This window comes from Oryx dammah, unplaced genomic scaffold, assembly GCF_014754425.2.
Source record: "Oryx dammah isolate SB20612 unplaced genomic scaffold, SCBI_Odam_1.1 HiC_scaffold_1, whole genome shotgun sequence".
In the NCBI taxonomy this organism is placed as follows: domain Eukaryota; kingdom Metazoa; phylum Chordata; class Mammalia; order Artiodactyla; family Bovidae; genus Oryx; species Oryx dammah.
Window position 1 is genome coordinate 37630191 of NW_024070185.1, and position 21222 is coordinate 37651412.

The following is a 21222-nucleotide window of genomic DNA, read 5'->3' on the forward strand; positions in this document are numbered from 1 at the left end:
TATATAGTTGAGAGTATGACATCTGCAACTTCCTACAAAACGATGTCTGAGGGGCATTGGAAAAAAAACAAAAACAAAACAAAAACCTTGGTGAGATTCAGAAGATTTAAGTGTTTTAAGTTAGAGCCACAGTCATAAATTCCCAGAAAACAGGGTGGAATCCAACAGCACCAGGAGTGATGTCAGTCATTCCCCAAAAATGCAGAATTTCCCCCAACAGTGCTGCCACTGGGAACTTGATCCAAATTGCTACTCACTGCAGTAGGAAGCAGCCAAAGCAGAATTAGATACAAACAGATTCTTTCTTAAAAGTCTGGCATAAAGAGTGGAAAAAGATAACTTGCTTGCATTCAAGACATTTTATCCAACGTGAACTACATAAGAATATTAAAGTTCCCTAAAATAGAAGAACTAGATGTTTTTATTGGTTAAGAGAAGTGGCTTCAAATGCATTCCAAAAGACAATGAAGAAAATACTTTCCATGGAAGGAGACAGTTGGGTAGGCTGTTAAATAAACTCGCAAATAGCAAAGGAGTGAGTATACGGTGTGGTGCTAGCCATGTTGTGGGGGGGAGCAGGGGAGAGTCAGCACTATTTCTGTATTTTTGTAGAAAGACTGCCTTTAGCCTGGGACAGTGCCTGCCATTCACAGAAGTGCTGTCAGACTGGGGTCTAATTCTCCTGAGGAGCAGTAGGCAGTTTGAAGACAAGAGGGTGAAAGTTAAGCAGCCTCAGTACCATCCTGACACAACTTCATTATTTTCCAGAAACTAGTTGCATTTAGGAATGAAGTCCAAGGTTTTTATAGGAAAATGAGAAGAGCCTCTAAAAAGAAACAAGTGCCATGCCACAACCATTCAGACATTTTCAGATGAAATTCAGTCAGGTTACACACAGGTTCTCTTTAAATTAGTATTCAAATCTGGTTTTCAAAGAGCAAAAGGATGTAATATAAAAATACTGGAGTTAATAATCAATACAGTGAAGCAGAGAAAGTAGTGATTAAGTACCAGAGCAATGAGTTTCAATGCTAAGTCTGCTCCTGACTACCTTCAGTGACTAAGGGTGAATAACTCTCATCTCCAGTAAAGTGGAGATGATGCCATTCGCCTCACAGGGTGTGTGTGAGTAGGAAGTTGGAATGAAAACTACGAATGGTACTCAATTCTTTTTGGACACAGAATGAACACACACGGGAATAGTTGCTATCCCTGCTCCAAAGACATGGATATGCCAGTGAAATCCTTCTCTTCTCCCCATTAAAAAAAAAAAAAAGGTTCAAGGAAGAAGAGGAAACCTCCAGGTGGCAGAAACGGAGAGGGAACCCGAAGGACCGGACACTGCAAGGCCAAGGGAGGCAGCGGGGTGTGTCTCAGGCACTGGCGTCCAAAGATGCCAGGGAAGAGAGATGCTAGGAGTTGAGGCTGCAAGGATGATGGGTAGTGAGAAGTAGAGATGGGGTATGCTTAGAATGAGGAAAGTTCTGTCCCAGTAGGAGGACTGAAAACTTGGTATCTTTAGTTCAGGGTCACAGCAGGAAAACAAGCTTTCCCTCCCAGGCCATGGGTGGAAACAAAGTCACTAACAAGAATGTTTGCTGCCTGTGAACACAGAAGTCAAATTCATACTAGCTGCATTGTGAAAGAATCCCATTCAACAAAATTAAGAACTGGTTCAGTTAAACAGTGGACTCAGTTCAGTTCAGTTCAGTTGCTCAGTCGTGTCTGACTCTTTGTGACCCCATGAATCGCAGCACACCAGGCCTCCCTGTCCATCACCAACTCCCAGAGTTCACTCAGACTCACATCCATCGAGTCGGTGATGCCATCCTCTGTCGTCCCCTTCTCCTCCTGCCCCCAATCCCTCCCAGCATCAGAGTCTTTTCCAATGAGTCAACTCTTCGCGTGAGGTGGCGAAGTACTGGAGTTTCAGCTTTAGCATCATTCCTTCCAAAGAAATCCCAGGGCTGATCTTCAGAATGGACTGGTTGGATCTCCTTGCAGTCTAAGGGACTCTCAAGAGTCTTCTCCAACACCACAGTTCAAAAGCATCAATTCTTCAGCGCTCAGCCTTCTTCACAGTCCAACTCTCACATCCATACATGACTACTGGAAAAACCATAGCCTTGACTAGACGGACCTTTGTTGGCAAAGTAATGTCTCTGCTTTTCAATATGCTATCTAGGTTGGTCATAACTTTTCTTCCAAGGAGTAAGCATCTTTTAATTTCATGGCTACAGTCACGATCTAGACTCAGAAAATTCAATGAATTGGAAGATCTAAGGAAATTACCAGACTGGGTAGCACAGAGTGGGTAAAGAGATAGAAGATGTAAGAGATATTAAGGTATGGCGGGTAGACTGCTGCAAACTTCTAGGAGGCTGAGAAGGAGACAGAAAAAAATGGGAGGAGCAATTATTTTTAAAGGAAAAATTACAAATTCCAGAAATGCATTTTCAATTTAAAGGAATACAATGAATCCCAAGCGAAGCAAATAGAGATTAATCCACACCTAGACAGATTTTAGTGAAACTCAGAAGTTATTAGAGAGAAAAACATACATCCTTCAAAGAAATAATCAAAATGACATCCAACTTTTTTCAGCAATAAAAGATGTCAGAACACAATGGAATACCTACAGAATGTGACAGAAAGATAACTGGGAACCTACAATTCTAAACCCAGACAATTTACCTTTCTAAAATCAGTGTGGAAAAAAGACACTTTCAACCCACAAAGAGAAAACTTACTGTTCATAGACTTTCACTGAAAAGTCTGGCACAAAAACATCTTGAAGTATTGAACAAGAAACAGTGAGTAAATAGACAAAACTTATCAAGTAAATTAGTAAGTCATATTTAAAATAACAAGTTTTAAAAATAAGTTATAACAAATATTAAACATTAACATGGAAAATAGGTCAAAAGATAATTTGAAGGGAAATAAAAATATACTTGTTTTATTCAGGAAAAAATTGAGCTAGTGACCATTTTATAAATATATGCTCTCACGTGTAGGTACATTGAAAGATTAAGGATGATCACAAAATGATAGAAACATTACCTTTTGGTCATGGTGGTTTGTGTTGGGGGGTCAGGGGGAAGATAAAATCTGCTTTAAATGTAAGATCAAGGAGGAAAGAGAAGATTCATTCCTGCATCCTCCATAACAACAACTGCAATGACAGGAATATACATGCCAGGATAATAAACATAGAGATACTAAGTTTATTAAGACTATCCCAAAGCATAAAGTCCAATGAAATAAAGTCTCAGATTTCAACATCTGAAATACTATATTTGTTTATGAATACCTAAGTATAAAAATAAACAGAAAAGGCAACACTGAACTCATAATTTCTTAGGGAGGGGAATGGGCAAGGTGATTGATTAAAGTATGTTTTTGTTTATGGTATTTTATTTAAAATCTTAAGAATGATCCTAATGATCAATACTAGATAGCTTGTATATATGCTAGTTTCATACTTTTTCATACTTTGAAAACAAACAGGAACTTCCATGGCAGTCCATTGGTTGAGAGTTCGCCTTCCAATGCAGGGACTGCAAGTGCAATCCCCGGTTGGGGAACTAAGATACGAAATACCTCAGGGCCAAAAAACCAAAACATTTAAAAAAAACACACAAAACAGAAACAGTATTGTTAACAAATTCAAAAAAGACCTTAAAAATGCTCCACATCAAAACAATCTTCCAAAACAAACCCCAACAGGCATAGAACATAGCATAGATGTTACTTTCCTTCCATTTCCTGAGCCAGTTTCTTTGCAATAAAAGAGAAGTCTTCTTTGTTGGGTTGCTGTGAAGTTTCAGTATCACTCATAAAGTCTGACACATAAATGCTTAACAAATGTGAGCTTCCTCTCAAGAGTTCCTTTTTATTGCTAAACCTGTTTTGTTTTCTGAGTAGATGAAAACCTGTTTTTGAAAGGCTTCTTGGTGGGTATGGCATAAGCCCTCTTGGAGGAGGTCGCCATTAACCCCATGATAGAGCAGCCAGAACTTACACAAGATTGGGAAACAGACTCTTGGGAGGGCACAAACAAAACCTTGGGTGCACCAGGACCCAGGAGAAAGGAGCAGTGACCCCACAAGAGACTGGCCCAGACCAGCCCATGAGTGTCCAGGAGTCTCCGGCCGAGGTGAGGGTTGGCAGTGGCCTGCAGATTTGGGGGCACTCTGTGCAGCAGTGAGAGTGGGACCTTTTGAAGGAGGTAATCTTCATTACCTCCACCATAGCGTGGCCTCAGGTCAAGTAACATTGAGTGAAAACAGCCCAGCCCATCAATAGATTGGATTAAAGATTTACTGAGCATGGCCTCACCCATCAGAACAAGACCCAGTTTCCCCTCAGTCTCTCCCATCAGGAAGCTTCCATTAGCCTCATATGTATGCAGGTCAGGGAGCAGCAGTTAGAACTGGACATGGAACAAGACTGGTTCCAAATTCGGAAAGGAGTACATCAAGGCTGTATATTGTCCCCTGCTTATTTAACTTATATGCAGAGTACATCATGTGAAATGCCATGCTGGAGGAAGCACATGCTGGAGTCAAGACTGCCGGGAGAAATATCAACAACCTCAGATATACAGGTGACACCACTCTTATGGCAGGAAGCGAAGGACTAATGAGACTCTTGATGAAAGTCAAAGAGGAGAGTGAAAAAGTTGACTTAAAACTCAATATTCAGAAAATCATTCAGAAAATCATGGCATCTGGTCCCATCACTTCATGGCAAATAGACGGGGAAATAATGGAAACAGTGACAGACTTTATGTTTTGGGGCTCCAAAATAACTGCAGATGGTGACTGCAGCCATGAAATTAAAAGACGCTTGCTCCTTGGAAGGAAAGTTATGACCAACCTAGACAGCATATTAAAAAGCAGAGACATTACTTTATCAACAAAGGTATGTCTAGTCAAAGCTATGGTTTTTTCCAGTAGTCATGTATGGTGAGAGTTGGACTATAAAGAAAGCTGAGAGCTGAAGAATTGATGCTTTTGAACTGTGGTGTTGGAGAAGACTCTTGAGAGTCCCTTGGACATCAAGGAGATCCAAATAGTACATCCTAAAGGAAATCAGCCTTGAATATTCATTGGAAGGATGAAGCTGATGAAGCTGATTCATCATCATTCATTGATGATGAAGCTGAAACTCCAATACTTTGGTCACCTGATGTGAAGAACTGACTCATTGGAAAAGACCCTGATGCTGGGAAAGATTGAAGACAGGAGAAGGGGATGACAGAGGATGAGATGGTTGGATGGCATCACCGACTCAATGGACAGGAGTTTGAGTAAACTCCAGGAGTTTGGACAAGGAGACCTGGCATGCTGCATGCAGTCCATGGGGTTGCAAAAAGTGGGACTCGACTGACCGACTGAACTGAACTGATAAGCCTCTTATCCTTCTCCATCAGAGGGCAGACAGAATGAAAACCATAGTCACAGAAAACTAACCAATCTGATCACATTTGACCACAGCCAAGACGGATGGGTCATGGTGGAGATTTCTGACAAAACATGGTCCACTGGAGAAGGGAACGGTAATCCACTTCAGTATTCTTACCTTGAGAACCCCATGAACAGTATGAAAAGGCAAAAAGATAGGACACTGAAAGATGAACTCCCCAGGTTGGTAGGTACCCAATATGCTTCTGGAGATCTGTGGAGAAATAACTCCAGAAAGAATAAAGAAATGGAGCCAAAGCAAAAACAATACCCAGTTGTGGATGTGACTCATGATGGAAGTAAAGTCCAATGCTGTAAAGAGCAATATTCCATCAGTTCAGTTCAGTCACTCAGTCGTGGCCGACTCCTCGCGACTCCATGAATCGCAGCACGCCAGGCCTCCCTGTCCATCACCATCTCCCAGAGCTCACTCAGACTGACGTCCATCGAGTCTGTGATGCCATTCAGCCATCTCATCCTCAGTTGTCCCCTTCTCCTCCTGCCCCCAATCCCTCCCAGCATCAGAGTCTTTTCCAATGAGTCAACTCTTCGCATGAGGTGGCCAAAGTACTGGAGCTTCAGCTTTAGCATCATTCCTTCCAAAGAAATCCCAGGGCTGATCTCCTTCAGAATGGACTGGGAACCTGGAATGTTAGGTCCATGAATCAAGGCAAATTGGAAGTGGTCAAACCGGAGATGGCAAGAGTGAACATTGACATTTTAGGAATCAGCAAACTAAAATGGACTGGAATGGGTGAACTTAACTCAGATGACCATTATATCTACTACTATGGGCAAGAATCCCTTTAAAGAAAATGGAGTAGCCATCACAGTCAACAAAAGGAGTCCAAAATGCAGTACTTGGATACAATCTCAAAAATGACAGAACCATCTGTTTGCTTCCAAGGCAAACCGTTCAATATCACAGTAATCCAAGTCTATGCCCTGACCAGTAATGCTGAAGAAGCTGAAGATGAATGGTTTTGTGATGACCTACAAGACCTTTTAGAACTAACACCCCCAAAAGATGTCCTTTTCATTATAGCGGACTGGAATGCAAAGTAGAAAGTCAAGAAACACCTGGAGTAACAGGCAAATTTGGCCTTGGAGTACAGAATGAAGCAGGGCAAAGACTAATGGAGTTTTGCCAAGAGAATGCACTGGTCATAGCAAACACCATCTTCCAACAACACAAGAGAAGACTCTACACATGGACATCACCAGATGGTCAATACTGAAATCAGACTGATTATATTCTTTGTGGCCAAAGATGGAGAAACTGCATACAGTCAGCAAAAACAAGACTGGGAGCTGACTGTGGCTCAGATCATGAACTCCTTATTGCCAAATTCAGAGTTAAATTGAAGAAAGTAGGGAAAACCACTAGACCTTTCAGGTATGACCTAAATCAAATCCCTTACAATTATACAGTGGAAGTGACAAATTCAAGGGATTAGATCTGATAGACAACTGCCTGAAGAACTATGGATGGAGGTTTGTGACATTATACAGGAGGCAGGGATCAAGACCATCCCTAATAAAAATAAATGCAAAAAGGCAAAATGGTTGTCTGAGGAGGCCTTACAAATAGCTGTGAAAAGAAGAGAAGCGAAAGGCAAAGGAGAAAAGGAAAGATATACCCACTTGAATGCAGAGTTCCAAAGAATAGCAAGGAGAGGTAAGAAAGCCTTCCTCAGTGATCAATGCAAAGAAATAGAGGAAAACAATAGAATGGTAAAGTCTAGAGATCTCTTCAAAAAAAATTAGAGATACCAAGGGAACACTCATGCAGAGATGGGCACAATAAAGGACAGAAATGGTCTGTACCTAACAGAAGCAGAAGATATTAAGAAGAGGTGGCAAGAATACACAGAAGAACTATACAAAAAAGATCTTCACAACCCAGATAATCACGATAGTGTGATCATTCACCTAGAGCCAGACATCCTGGAATGCAAAGTCAAGTGGGCTTTAGGAAGCATCATTACGAACAAAGCTAGTGGAGGTGATGGAATTCCAGTTGAGCTATTTCAAATCCTAAAAGATGATGCTGTGAAAGCGCTGCTCTCAATATGCCAGCAAATTTGGAAAACTCAGCAGTGGCCACAGGACTGGAAAAGGTCAGTTTTCATTCCAATCCCAAAGAAAGGCAATGTCAGAGAATGCTCAAACTACCACACAGTTGCACTCATCTCACATGCTAGCAAAGCAATGTTCAAAATTCTCTAAGCCAGGCTTCAACAGTACGTGAACCGTGAACTTCCAGATGTTTAAGCTGGATTTAGAAAAGGCAGAGGAACCAGAGATCAAATTGCCAACAATGCTGGATCACTGAAAAGACAAGAGTTCCAAAAAACATATATTTCTGCTTTATTGACTATGCTAAAGCCTTTGACTGTGTAGATCACAACAAACTGTGGAAAATTCTAAAAGAGATGGGAACACCAGACCACCTGACCTGTCTCCTGAGAAATATGTATGCAGGTCAAGCAACAGAATTGGACATGGAACAACAGACTGGTTCCAAATCCAGAAAGGAGTATGTCGAGACTGTATATTGTCAGCCTGCTTATTAAACTTATATAGAGTACATCATGAGAAACGCTGGGCTGGATGAAACAACCAGCTGGAATCAAGATTTCTGGGAGAAATATCAGTAACCTCAGATATGCAGATGACACCACCCTTATGGCAGAAAGTGAAGAGGAACTAAAAAGCCTCTTGATGAAAGTAAAAGAGGAGAGTGAAATAGTTGGCTTAAAATTCAACACTCAGAAAACTAAGATTATGGCATCTTGTCCCATCACTTCATGGGAAATAGACGGGGAAACAGTGGAAACAATGACAGACTTTATTTCTTGGGCTCCAAAATCACTGCAGATGGTGACTGCAGCCATGAAAGTAAAAGATGCTTCCTCCTTGGAAGGAAAGTTATGACCAACCTAGACAGCATATTAAAAAGCAGAGACATTACTTTATCAACATAGGTCCATCTAGTCAAAGCTTTGGTTTTTCCAGTAGTCATGTATGGATGTGAGAGTTGGACTATAAGGAACGCTGAGAGCCGAAGAATTGATGCTTTTGAACTGTGGTGTTGGAGAAGACTCTTTAGTGTCCCTGAACTGCAAGGACATCCAACCAGTCCATCCTAAAGGAAATCAGTCCTGAATGTTCACTGGAAGGGCTGATGCTGAAGCTGAAACTCCCAATACTTTGGCCACCTGATGCGAAGAACTGACTCATTTGAAAAGACCCTGATGCTGGGATTGATTGCAAGGCGAGAGTAGAAAGGGACAACAGAGGATGAGATGGCTGGATGGCATCACCGACTCGATGGACATGAGTTTGAGTAAGCTCTGGGAGTTGGTGATGGACAGGGAAGCCTGGCATGCTATAATCCATGGGGTTGCAAAGAGTCGGACAGGGTTGAGCAACTGAACTGAAGTTGGTGGTTTGAGTACCACACAAGATGGAGTATATATATTTCACCTTATTCCTGCTGCTAAATATAACTAAAAACCGTGGATGAATTATATAAAGCTATCTAAAGATCCAGAATGGTAGGGAAAAGGTGGTCACCTGTGTAGTCACTTTGGAACTTGAGGAATGACCTGGAAGTTTCCTAGGTGTTTTCTTATGCCACTTTCCTTTGTTTTTACTTTCCTTTGACTTGGGTGCAAGAAACATCTAAAACCTGAAAACATCAGTGGGTACAGATGAAGAATATTAAAAGCCTGCTCTCATAAACCAAAGGGTGGGGAAAGGGTGATATGTATGAATATATTAATTTGATTATACTTGCCCCACTCCAAGTGAACACACATTCCCTAGTCACTGGATGTGGGTAAGACTATAGGAGGAGCCCTGTGGACCTTCCTTGTCCTGTACTGAGTGACCAGCTGCAAAGAGGCAGTACCTCAGCCATCCCAACTATAGAGACTGAGGGAACATTACAGAGAGAAAGAAGCTAGAGAAAGGGTTCCTTTAAATGTGTTAATGAAGTCCTGAGCATACCCTCAGCCAGACCACAAAAGAAAGTGACCACAATCAACATGGCAAAATGAACTATGAGTGGACTGCTGCCCAGATTTCAACTGAGTTCAGGTAGTATCCAAGTTGAGACAGACCAGAATCCCACTGCAAAGGCCTTGAAAATTGACACTGAGCCACAAAAGTGGGGCTGAACCCCACTGAACCTGAACAGTTGGCCTTATAAAATAGAAGATTTAAATAGGAACAAGATTCGCATAATACTCAAAATGTGTAGGATCCAATGCAAAGTTACTCATCACATACACTTGAGTAAGAGATATACGGAAGACCCAAGCAGGAAGTCTGGAACTAAAAAATACAAAAAACTTACCGAATGGGTTCAACTGCAACATGCAGATGACAGAGGAAATCATCAGTGGACCTAAAGATCATTAAGAATTATCTAATTTGAACGATTAGAAACCGTAAAATGAATAAAAACAAACAGAATCGCAGAGACTTGTAGGACAATAACAAAACCAACATTCATGTCATTGAAGTTCCGAAGGAGAGAAAAAAAAGTTCAGGACTGAAATCACACTTGAAAAAATAATGGCTGGAAAGTTTCCAGATCTGACAGAAGATAAAATCTAGATTCAAGAAGCTGAATGAACCTCAAACAAGAAAAACCTGAAGAAATCCAAGCTTAGTCACATCATAATTGAATTTCTGAAAATTTAAAAGACAGAGATAAATCCTGAAAGAGGGTAGAGAAAATAATTACCAATAGGGGACGAACAATGTGTAAAACAGCATATTTATCAAGTATATACTTGAGTCATAGAGGCTCAAGCCTTGAGTGGAGGAGAATCCACTTTCATGCTCACCTCCTTGCTGGCTGTTGGTTGGAGACATCCGTTTCTTGCCACATAAGCCTCTCTGTAAGGTAGTTTAAAATATGCCAGCCAGCTTCTCCCAGAATGAGCAAGAGAGGGTGCCCAAGAGTAAGCCACAGTACCTAACTTTGTAAGTAACATCCCTTCTGTTCATTACCTTACATGAACAAGATGAAAGCATTCCAGCCCACACTCACAGAGGGGAGATTACAAAGGGCATGAAGCCTAGGAGGTAGAGATCATTGGGGACCATCTTAGAGATTGCCTACCACATTATCAACCAATTTATCAATAGCTTTATCAATTAGTTTGGATATTTAGGAATTTAGTTTAAAAACAGTAGAAGTTGTAGTTCAAAAATATTAAAAACTCAAAAACCTTAGGTTCTTAAACTGTACTTCACACTCGTGTTGCATGTATATCACAAGTTGGCTGGGGACCCCACTTTGATACAAAAGTTTATCTGGATGCTACGTGTCTCCATGGAAGGGGGAAAAAGCTCTGAAGGGCAATGAAATGATCTGTCCATAAGTGACACACAGCACTTATGTCACAACTAACTGGTCACACAGTCCTAGCCAGCCACAAGGAGGCTGGGATATATAATCCTAACATACGCAGTTGAGCCAGAAACAGCTGGTGGAAAGTATAGCTGGTAGTCACCACAGTCATACTGGTCACTGAATTTTCAACCCTCTCTTGTCTCCAAAAGATACAATAAGCCCTCTATCCAGAATGGTTATAATGAAATGAAAGAACAAAATAAAGTTTTAGGATGTGAAGCAATCTGAACTCTCAATAATACAAAATGATACAAACTGCTTTAGAAACAGGTCTTCATTTTTCCTAATAATTATTAATGAAATTGATGGGTTATATGTTAAACACATATTTAATTTTGTAAGAGATGTCAAACTTTTTGAAAGATTCACGAAGTTTCACAGCAGCATGCCTTATAAGAGCAAAATCCTGAAACAACCCAAACGTTCATCAGTAGATTAATACAGATTGCAGGATACTCATATAATGGATTACTTAGCAGTATCTGCAAATTCTGGCAGTGTCCATTCTGTTTTGTCTGTTGCATTTTCCTTTGACAGTGGTTTATTTCCAAGAATTCTAATCTCAAATTATTTTTGTACAGCAGCTAGTTCCCATTCTACCAAAACAATGTCATTTTATACTTGAGGATATACTTGTAAAACCCTTATTCTTTAATTCATTTTTTTCAATACATCATTTGGTCAGCCTGTTTAGTCCCTCGAGCTGTCTCTTGATTTCTTATGTCCAGTGACTGGTGTTTAATCTTCTTCTGTGTAGTGTCTGATTAATCCAAGTTACTAAATATCAGTTCTTTCAGAGATTTAAAACTCTTCTCACTGTGAACTGGTAGGCCATCAAGCTCAATTTCCTCAAATCAGACAGGTAGACCTTCATGAGCTCTATCTTCAGAGGGTCCTGAAGAATAGGGAAAGGTTTTGTCCCTGGTACATAAAGAGAAATACACAATGGGCAAGTCAGAGCAGATTCTCCAGCCAGCTCTTGTAAGCAGAATCTATACTGAATCCAAAGCTTTAAGCTTTACATAGGCAGGGCCCCCTTATGTTAGCCAAACGCTCACAACAGGGTTGGGAGAGAGCTAATGGTGTTTTCGATTGCCAGCTCCCCAAAGACCACCTAGAACACTGAAACACACTAGCATGCATATATTTGATGACTGAACATTATTTAGAAGTAAGTTCTAAAGCTAGAACTCTAATTAGAAAAAAGAAAGTTCCAAAACTCTTGCCCTTATGAAAGTGGCTGAGTGCTTAGCAGTCACTATAACCTACTAAATGTAACAGAATCCAGTAAAAATCTCATCTTTCAAACTTATGCTTAAGAGACAATCAAATATTATGTTCCACCTTCTTGATGGACAACTACAACACTTATGAAGAAGTCTTGCTGCTTACCTAAGCACACTTTTAAGTCTAAATCTGGTCACTCTTGAATTCTAACTACCAATTTAGGAGAAAATAGGTTAAACTGTACCACATGGTTACAACTGGCAAAATCTATTGTTTGAAAGGCTTTTGACATTTCAAAATGCAAATTATAAAGGGCAAAAAAAAAAAAAAGAGTCAGGAGATATACACAAATTAACGATACTAAGATAGCAGGTAGTAACAATTTAAAGTCTATTTGGGTCCTAATTCAAACAAACTTAAAGATCCATTTATGATATTTGAGACAAGATAAATTTGAACAAATATTTACTAGATTTGAGGATATAATTACCATTAATTTTTTTAAACTTCCTATGCTTTATGTTAAAAAAAACTTGTCTTCAAAAAAAGCTTGAGCAACATAAAACTGTTTAGCTTTGAGACATTCTTGACACTTCTGAACATGTTAAACTGTACTCAGTTTTTTTATTCACAGTCTATCATTTTATAGCAAAGTTAAACAAATAGATACCATAAATGTGGGAATCCTTTATGTTCCTAATAAAAGTAGTAGAACCAGTTCAAGTAGTTGAAACCGGAAGGTATTCCCCATTCTTCATGGATCAATATGGCCAACACCAGATGATGCAATTTAATGATTCATTTTCAACCTAATTTATTCAACATAAAAACGACTCCAATGTTTAAAACTAGCCCTCGCTGACAGTAGCTCCAATCACTGTGTTTGAGCTTAACTGAATGCAGGAAAAGTTCTGAAACCAGTTTTGGCTTATATTCAAGTGTAAGCCTATGTAGCCCAAAGTAGACTACCAGGTTTAGACTCAGATGGCCTGTGTGTAGCACAGCTCTGTCACTCCCCTGTCCAATGAACTTTGGCCAGTTTCTTAACCTTTCTGTGCCTTTGATATTCATCCATAACAAGGGGTAAGAAGTTCTGCCTATTAGGACTGTCAGTAGGATTAAGTGAGTACACGTGAAAATGAATAAATGCAAAGCAAATATTCAATAAATACTGGCTATATTTATGACTCTGTATTTAAGGGCAGGAAAACTGACTTAATATTAAACTTTTGTGAAAATTTAGTTTTAGAAACTAGAACTGTTTTAGAATATTCTCATGTCTGTGAAACAAGTATCACTGATTATGCTAAAATTGAACATAAGACTGAGATGTTATAGATAAAATAGTCACTAGGTTCTTAATTTGAAAATTTACCCCATTTAGTTAAAAAAAAAAAAAAAGATCAAATTCAAGGTGAAATCTGTCCTTTAGTACTTAAGATTTCATACTAGTTCTCAATACCAAAAATCAAGAGTAAAAAATTGTGCATAATGTCTGTTTCAGTAAAAACACACACTGAAATACTCTGGAAGTGACTAATTCTTAAAGATACCTACAAATATAAGCCATACAAATGTAAAAAAGTGAAGCAAGATGAGCTATTTTTTTTCTGATCATAAAATATTTATTAAGGTATACTTTAGGGAATATAGTGAATATAAAATTTAGGATCACAATATGAAGCAATTTCAATCCTCTCAAAAAGTCAGCCCAGTCCTCAATGCTCTGCAGATGTAAAACCACTGGTGAGACTCACTAAAAGCAATTTGACTAGTACAGAAGAGGCTTTTCATGAAATTTACAACTAGATCGTCTGAATACCTCTTTTAAGTGCAAAACCACACCACATTACACTAATGCAGCAACGATGCATTCATATTGTTTTCATTAGTAGTCAACTTGCGTAAAACACCAGAAAAAAGCACAATGGAGCTCACAAAATGGGCTAAAAAATGAACCTGTTCTTGCAAAACACACTGTAATGGAAGAAGACATTAAAAATGTATTATGCATACTACAGAAGCTGCGTTCATTCCAACAATCTCAAGTGTCACTTCCTTTTCTAAAATCAAATTACATGAACCAGGCACAACTAATATTTGGGAGGCAGTGTGTAGCTAAAATTTCATTTAACTAATTTCTCAATGATTTAAAAAATCCCCATAAATCTTTTCTGTCCTGAGGTAGTTGCAAAATAAATCATAACTTGTATATCAACTAGAGCTGAGGCTTTGACTTCTTACTCATTAAAACTAGTTGTTAACTGACAAGAACTACCTTTTGATATTTAAAAGACAGTTGAGAAATGGGCCTCTTACTACACACACAAGATGATGGCTATGTAGGAAAGAGGATTAGCTGCTTCAGAACGTGAGATATGGTCCACCATTGCTTCCACCCCTCCCAACCACCCCCAACCATTTTAGATTCCTTATTGTCCAAAAAGCCACGGGGAGCAACACAGTAGTAGACAGATCATCGTCCTTTGCTGTAGCCAGGGAAGAAAAGGTCAAGTAGAGTCTGCAGAACTGCATTGGGAATCATGATGTAATTCTGGCCAAGATCATGCCGGCAAGCAGGACAGGAGAACACTTGAGCCTTAAAGGAGCGCTGCAAACAATCCTAAGGCAAAACCAAAATCAAAATGAAAAGTAAACACACCTGATTTCATCTGAGGGTAAAGCATATAGAAAATACTCAACAATTTAGGCTTTTGAATAGAACTAGAAACTTACAGTTTGGTAACAAGAGAAACATAAAAGATGAACAACTGTCAAGGCCTGAACCTGCAGTATGAAAATGAACTTACAGACAAGGCTTCAGTTCCACCTATAACACACACTGTGAGACTTCAGGCAAATGACAATTTTTATATAAATTTCCTCATTCAGTGAAATGAGTGTTAGAATTCTGCATGGTTCCCACTAGCCTCACCTAGGTTGGATTTTAATCCTTATCTTTCCTGATGGGGCACTAAAAAAAAAAAAAAAAAAAAAAAACTCAGGACTTCCCTCCTTAAAACTACATTATCTATTTTATATAATGTGTTTTCCAAAAAGATAATATTTAACTGACTCAAGGTCAGATACAAACTCTTATGTGGAAAGTCTGTTTCCATTTTTCAAAAGAAACTAAACCTCAGAAGTTAGGTCAGGACATATAACCACCAAGCAGCAGAACAAGATTCCAACCTTGGTTTGACTGAAATTCAAATTCCTTTTATACCACACTGATAAGACAATACACAACTCCTCTGGGCATGCTGCCAGACAGAATTTGTTCTAGATTCTGTTAAGTATACAGAATTATTTCAGTCTGAGACATACATAAGTTGTAATAGAAAACACCAGCAACACCTTACTTTCTTTTCCATTTCAACTCGTCTTCAATAATTTCAAATGTGATAGAATGTGGAGACTATAGATTTGAACTGCTGTAGAATTAAAATGTGCATTCACCACCAAGATGAAATTAAATGCTTCCTATCCAGCAAGGTTCCCTATCTATTCTGCTTCATGGAAAAAACTGCTTTTTCATGAGCTAAAAACAGGTTTGGAGGTTAGTGTGCCTCCTCGCCTAATAACGGAAAATGAGAAAGGAATTCTACTTACTTTACAGACATTGTGGAGGCAATCTGTTGTCACAGGCTGGTAAACTAGCTCCTGGCAGCATACACACATAAAAGATTGTTCCAATTTTTTCAGAAAATTCTAAAATGGTACCCAAGCGAAAGAAAAAAAGGTTAGCATTTCATAATATATTAACAGAATTCCAAAGAGCGGGGGGGGGGGGGGGCGGGAGTGTCAATCGCATTTAGTATATATGCTTTCTATCAAGAAAAAACAAAATCAAGTAGTGGTTGTAACTACAAGCAACTGTGTAATAGGAAACTGCAGAAATCTCATCCGTAAGATAAACGTATTAGTTTTTAAATCTTAGGATTCAGTCGCAAAGTTTGCAAAGTCAAGATATGACTTTAAAAAGAAAACCTCATATTTCAGAGTTTACTATTTTTCACTTGAAAAAATCATGAACAACTTGTCTCAAGGTCATTACATACAGATTTTCAAAAAGCTCCATGGTATTCTAAATATATCTATATATATTCTAATATATCTATTCACCCTTTACTCTTATAAAACTTCAATACTTATTTTTTATGCTGAAAAAGATGAAACCACTTGGCAATAATACTCTAGTATAAAAAACCCCGAAGAATCAATGTATTTATATTCCTAGGATAATTTTCTGTGATATTTTGCCCCAATCCAAAAATCCCCTATTTTCCTATTGCTAACATTTACTCAAACTGGGATTAAATTATAGAAGGTCAAGCTTTCTAAAGCAAACATGATCAAATGAGTACTCTTTAATCTTCAAAAGCCATTATTGTGTTCTATTTTATCCAAGCTGTTTAACCTAGAATGCAAAGTAGTTTTTTGAATAGTCACCAGGATAATCCTCCACTCAGTTATTTTTGGGTAGTGGGGGTGTGTATTTTATATTTGTTCTGTTAATAGAAAAAGTAAAATCTATAAGAATTTCAGGTAAAAAAACCCAAACAAACAAGGATTACATTTCATATTTATATCTTGATACTAACTTATTTATAAACCTGGATTATAAAGGTCAAGTGAATTATCAATACAGTATTATCCAACACACAAGAAGAATATACCGGTTCTGGGGAGATGTGGAAAAAACTTTAATACCAAGTCCCTCTCTCTGTCAAACGACTTTATTTCCCCAGTACCTTCACAGTGCAATATAAGCATATGTAGCATCAACATTTTGAGTTCCTACAATGTGCTAGGTACCCATCTACAAAGAGTAACGAAAAGGCCAAGTCGCTGTTCTCAGAGAACTTTATATTCCCTTAGGAGAGCCAATTTTTAAAAATTCAATTTCAGATAGTCATAACTGAGGAAACAAAGCAAATTAAAGCAACAGGGTAAAGAGGGTCTATTTCAGAAAAGATAGCTAGGGAAGCCCTCTTTGGGGAGTGTAGTACTTAGTAGAGAGTTACAGGATATAAAGGCATGAGCTACATGAAGATACAGAGAGGAGAATGCCAGTCAGAGAAATAGCATATGTGTAAAGGTCCAGGAATAGGAACAGGCTCAGTGTGTTTAAAAAGCACAAATGTCGCTGTGGCTGAAGCAGTTTTGAGGGGAAGAGTGGCAAGAAGGGAATGCAGAGGTTGGTAGGGATGCCAGATCAGGTAAGGCCTTGGGATGGTGTTTGGATATAAATGTATATATGTAATATATGCACTTATTTAAAAGTCACAGCTGGCTAAAATCTGATTTGTTGTTCTTGGTTTATCTGAAAAGAATGGGCATGAAGCCTATGCAGGGTAACCACTAACAGCAAGGTTACAGCCACCTGACCTAGGTATATAAGATCCTGCCACCAGAGGGCAGGGTTTTATTGCTGGTTTGAGAACTGTCAAGTGGTGACTTTCACAAAAAAGTTACACTAAAAGAAGAGATTGATTTGCACATATCTATCAAGTCTTGCAGGATTTGATGACTTTGATTTTTTTAAATTGATACACATGATATATCAAAAGCCTCAGATTGAAGTTTAATACATATGTTCCATCCAGACAACAACTGTGCAAAAGAGATCTTTCATGGGCACCCAGATGTCACTATCCTTCACCTGTATCTGCTACTCTGTCTTCTGCCCATTCACAGCTGGGACTCACCTGAGTTACCACTAACCCAGCTGTATCCTCTCCAACCAGAAAATTAGACCATAATCAACAACTGCTTGTTGTTTCTTATTTGCTCTAAGTGAAAATGGCTCTTACATACCAAAGTCAAGACTCTATATGCCAAGTCAACACTGCTCACAGACCTAACTCACTTTTCTCTATCCTCCAAACATGTAAGTCTCATTCTACCCAAGGACAACCCAAAATATTATATTTATAAATGAAACAAACAAAGAAAAGGGGTATTCCATAAATCTCCTTCACTACAAATCATGAACTTCCAGATATTCAAGCTGGTTTTAGAAAAGGCAGAGGAACCAGAGATCAAATTGCCAACATCTGCTGGATCATCGAAAAAGCAAGAGAGTTCCAGAAAAACATCGATTTCTGCTTTATTGACTATGCCAAAGCCTTTGTGTGGATAACAAAAAACTATGGAAAATTCTGTAAGAGATGGGAATACCAGACCACCTGACCTGCCTCTTGAGAAACCTATATGCAGGTCAGGAAGCAACAGTTAGAACTGGACATGGAACAACAGACTGGTTCCAAATAGGAAAAGGAATACATCAAGGCTGTATACTGTCACCCTGCTTATTTAACTTCTATGCAGAGTACATCATGAGAAACGCTGGGCTGGAAGAAGCACAGCTGGAATCAAGATTACCAGAGAAATATCAGTAACCTCAGATATGCAGATAACACCACCCTTATGGCAGAGTGAAGATGAACTAAAAAGCCTCTTGATGAAAGTGAAAGAGGAGAGGGAAAAAGTTGGCTTAAAGCACAACATTCAGAAAACGAAGATCATGGCATCTGGTCCCATAACTTCATGGCAAATAGATGGGGAAACAATGGAAGACTTCATTTTTCTGGGCTCCAAAATCACTGCAGATGGTCATTGCAGTCATGAAATTAAAAGACGCTTACTCCTTGGAAAAAAGTTATGACCAACCTAGACAGCATATTAAAAAGCAGAGACATTACTTTATCAACAAAGGTCCGTCTAGTCAAGGCTATGGTTTTTCCAGTGGTCATGTATGGATGTGAGAGTTGGACTGTGAAGAAAGGTGAGCACCGAAGAACTGATGCTTTTGAACTGTGGTGTTGGAGAAGACTGTTGAAGAGTCTGCTGGACTGCAAGGAGATCCAACCAGTCCATCCTAAAGGAGATCAGCCCTGGGTGTTCATTGGAAGGACTGATGTTGAAGCTGAAACTCCAATACTTTGGCCATCTGATGCGAAGAGCTTACTCATTTGAAAAGACCCTGATGCTGGGAAAGACTGAGGACAGGAGGAGAAGGGCGCGACAGAGGATGAGATGGTTGATGGCATCACCGACTCAATGGACATGAGTTTGGGTAGGCTCCGGGGGTTGGTGATGGACAGGGAGGCCTGGCGTGCTACAGTTCATGGGGTCGCAAAAAGTCAGACATGACTGAGTGACTGAACTGAACTGATTCATCCCTTAGTCTAAAAATCGTATCAGGAAGATTTTTCCATAATGATGACTAAAAGCAACACAAAAACTATGAGAGTTTCCTCTAATCCACATAAGAGGTGCATATACGATATGCATTAACCCCATTTCAAACACAGAGAAGTTCTGGCCAATGCCCTCAGAAAATGAAGAGAACATAGGAAGGAAGAAACTACTAAAAGGTGATCAAATGGAATTTCAAGAGAGGTTACTAGAGTCCACCCACGACAGCTGCACATCACATACTTTGAAGGAAAGAAAACAGAGGAGTCATGCACTACACCTGACAAAGGTCTAATATTTAAGAAAACTGAAGAATCAAACTTAAAAGTAAACTGAGACACAAAAGCAAGTGAGCCAAGAATGAATAGACATTTACATTTGGAACTTTACCTTTTGGGATTTGATAATAAAAATTCATTGCAAAACACAGCTTAACACAAAACCCAGACATCAGTTAAACTTGAAATTCCTTTTCACTTTAAAATGTTATGATTATCAAAGAAAACAAAAAAAATAAAAAACATAGGAAATACTTATATGCTGGTTTTTATTTTACTCCTAGGCTAAACATATGAGCACTGAAAATTGCGCTGAACTGCTTGAAACTTATTCTATTAGGTAACTTGGAACAAAACTTTCCTGATGAGTTTTAGATTAAATTGAATGTGTTCCACAACTGAAAATTCTCCCTATGAAAAGTACCTCATACAGTTTAAGCACAAAGTAGTCAAAAAACCAACATCTAAGAGGCCTAAAATCAACTTAAAAGCATTTGAGTGCTGCCTCATTTCTGAAAGGAGCAACTGAATGAAAAGCTTGGATAAAAGGATCAAGTTTTAACTGCCTTGTGAAAATGATAATTCATAGGGAAATTATTTTCCATCATTTATTAATATTAGAAACTCTTTAAAAAAATCTTTACATACTGGTCCTTCCACAAGAGATGCAAGAACTTCATCCCATAGCTTCTGGTTTTGATGATCTTCTCTGATTAGATGTTGCTGCTGAGGGGTTAGTTGGAAAGCCTCAACTGCTTCTGCTGAATCTGATGGTTTGAGGACTTTGGAGGCACTTGGACAATCATCTAGATTTATTTAAAAATATATCAGCAGACTACAAGTGGTTCTAAGCAGATGAGTTAACCGGCACCAATTATGCTTAACATGAAGATAACGAGCATAAAGCAGCATCTAAGTTTCCCATAGTTTAGGATACTTTGCTGTTTACGCTCTGACATTTTTCAAATGCACAAATATCCCAACACACACACACACACACACACACACACACACCACACACCCACACACACCACACACACACACACCCCTTTTTCTTTTAATTTCTTATGAGTTTTCAGCTTAACTCTTAGTATTTCACACACACACACACCCCTTTTCAGCTTACTCTTAGTATTTCCCTTTATTAAAAACTAAGTTATTTGTATTTACATCCTTAGATCATTACCTACCATCTGCAGATGGCCTTTTTGAGGTTCCTCTGGCCTTCTTTGACTGTCCTTTGGTCTTCTTCCCTTCCTTATCAGAAGGGTAACCTACTGGATACTGATGAGGGGAAAAAGTGCAATGTAGGTTTAACCTTCATAGAGAAGAGAGGTTAAAGGGGAATGGGGAGGAATCTATACTTTCCCTAAATTAAAAGGATTTATATAAAGGACACAGACATTGAAAGAAACAGAATTCAAAGGACAAAAGATTATTAAAAATCCCCCAATTCAGTGTAAGAAGATAGTTTTGACTGTTGAGATATTCCATTTTATAACATCATGATCTTAGTTTCAGACTGAAAAGAGAAAAGAACAGTCTACAAGTTGTGACTAGGTGGCTTAAAAAGTTTGAGGAAGAAAGTAGAATTAGATAGAAAGGTAAGTCTCTG

The 21222-nt window shown here is 38.8% G+C and overlaps 1 protein-coding gene across 3 annotated transcripts in view; it reads right to left on the reverse strand.

Annotated features, from left to right (window-relative positions):
* Positions 1 to 11209: 11209 nt before the first annotated feature.
* The window catches only part of LOC120863524 (E3 ubiquitin-protein ligase UHRF2), a 75303-nt gene continuing 65290 nt past the window's right edge, over positions 11210 to 21222 (reverse strand). For 2 of the 3 annotated variants that reach the window (XR_005721033.1, XM_040239877.1), the window contains exons 13-16: positions 20798 to 20891; positions 20256 to 20413; positions 15739 to 15837; positions 11210 to 14749 (exon numbers count right to left, since the gene is read on the reverse strand). Coding sequence is in view for 1 of the 3 variants with exons in the window: in XM_040239877.1 (XP_040095811.1) it covers positions 14603 to 14749; positions 15739 to 15837; positions 20256 to 20413; positions 20798 to 20891 (498 nt within the window). In the remaining 2 variants the exon portion in view is untranslated. Of the gene's footprint in view, positions 14750 to 15738; positions 15838 to 20255; positions 20414 to 20668; positions 20692 to 20733; positions 20892 to 21222 lie in introns of those variants that run through there. The other variant, XR_005721031.1, reaches the window with a different exon arrangement.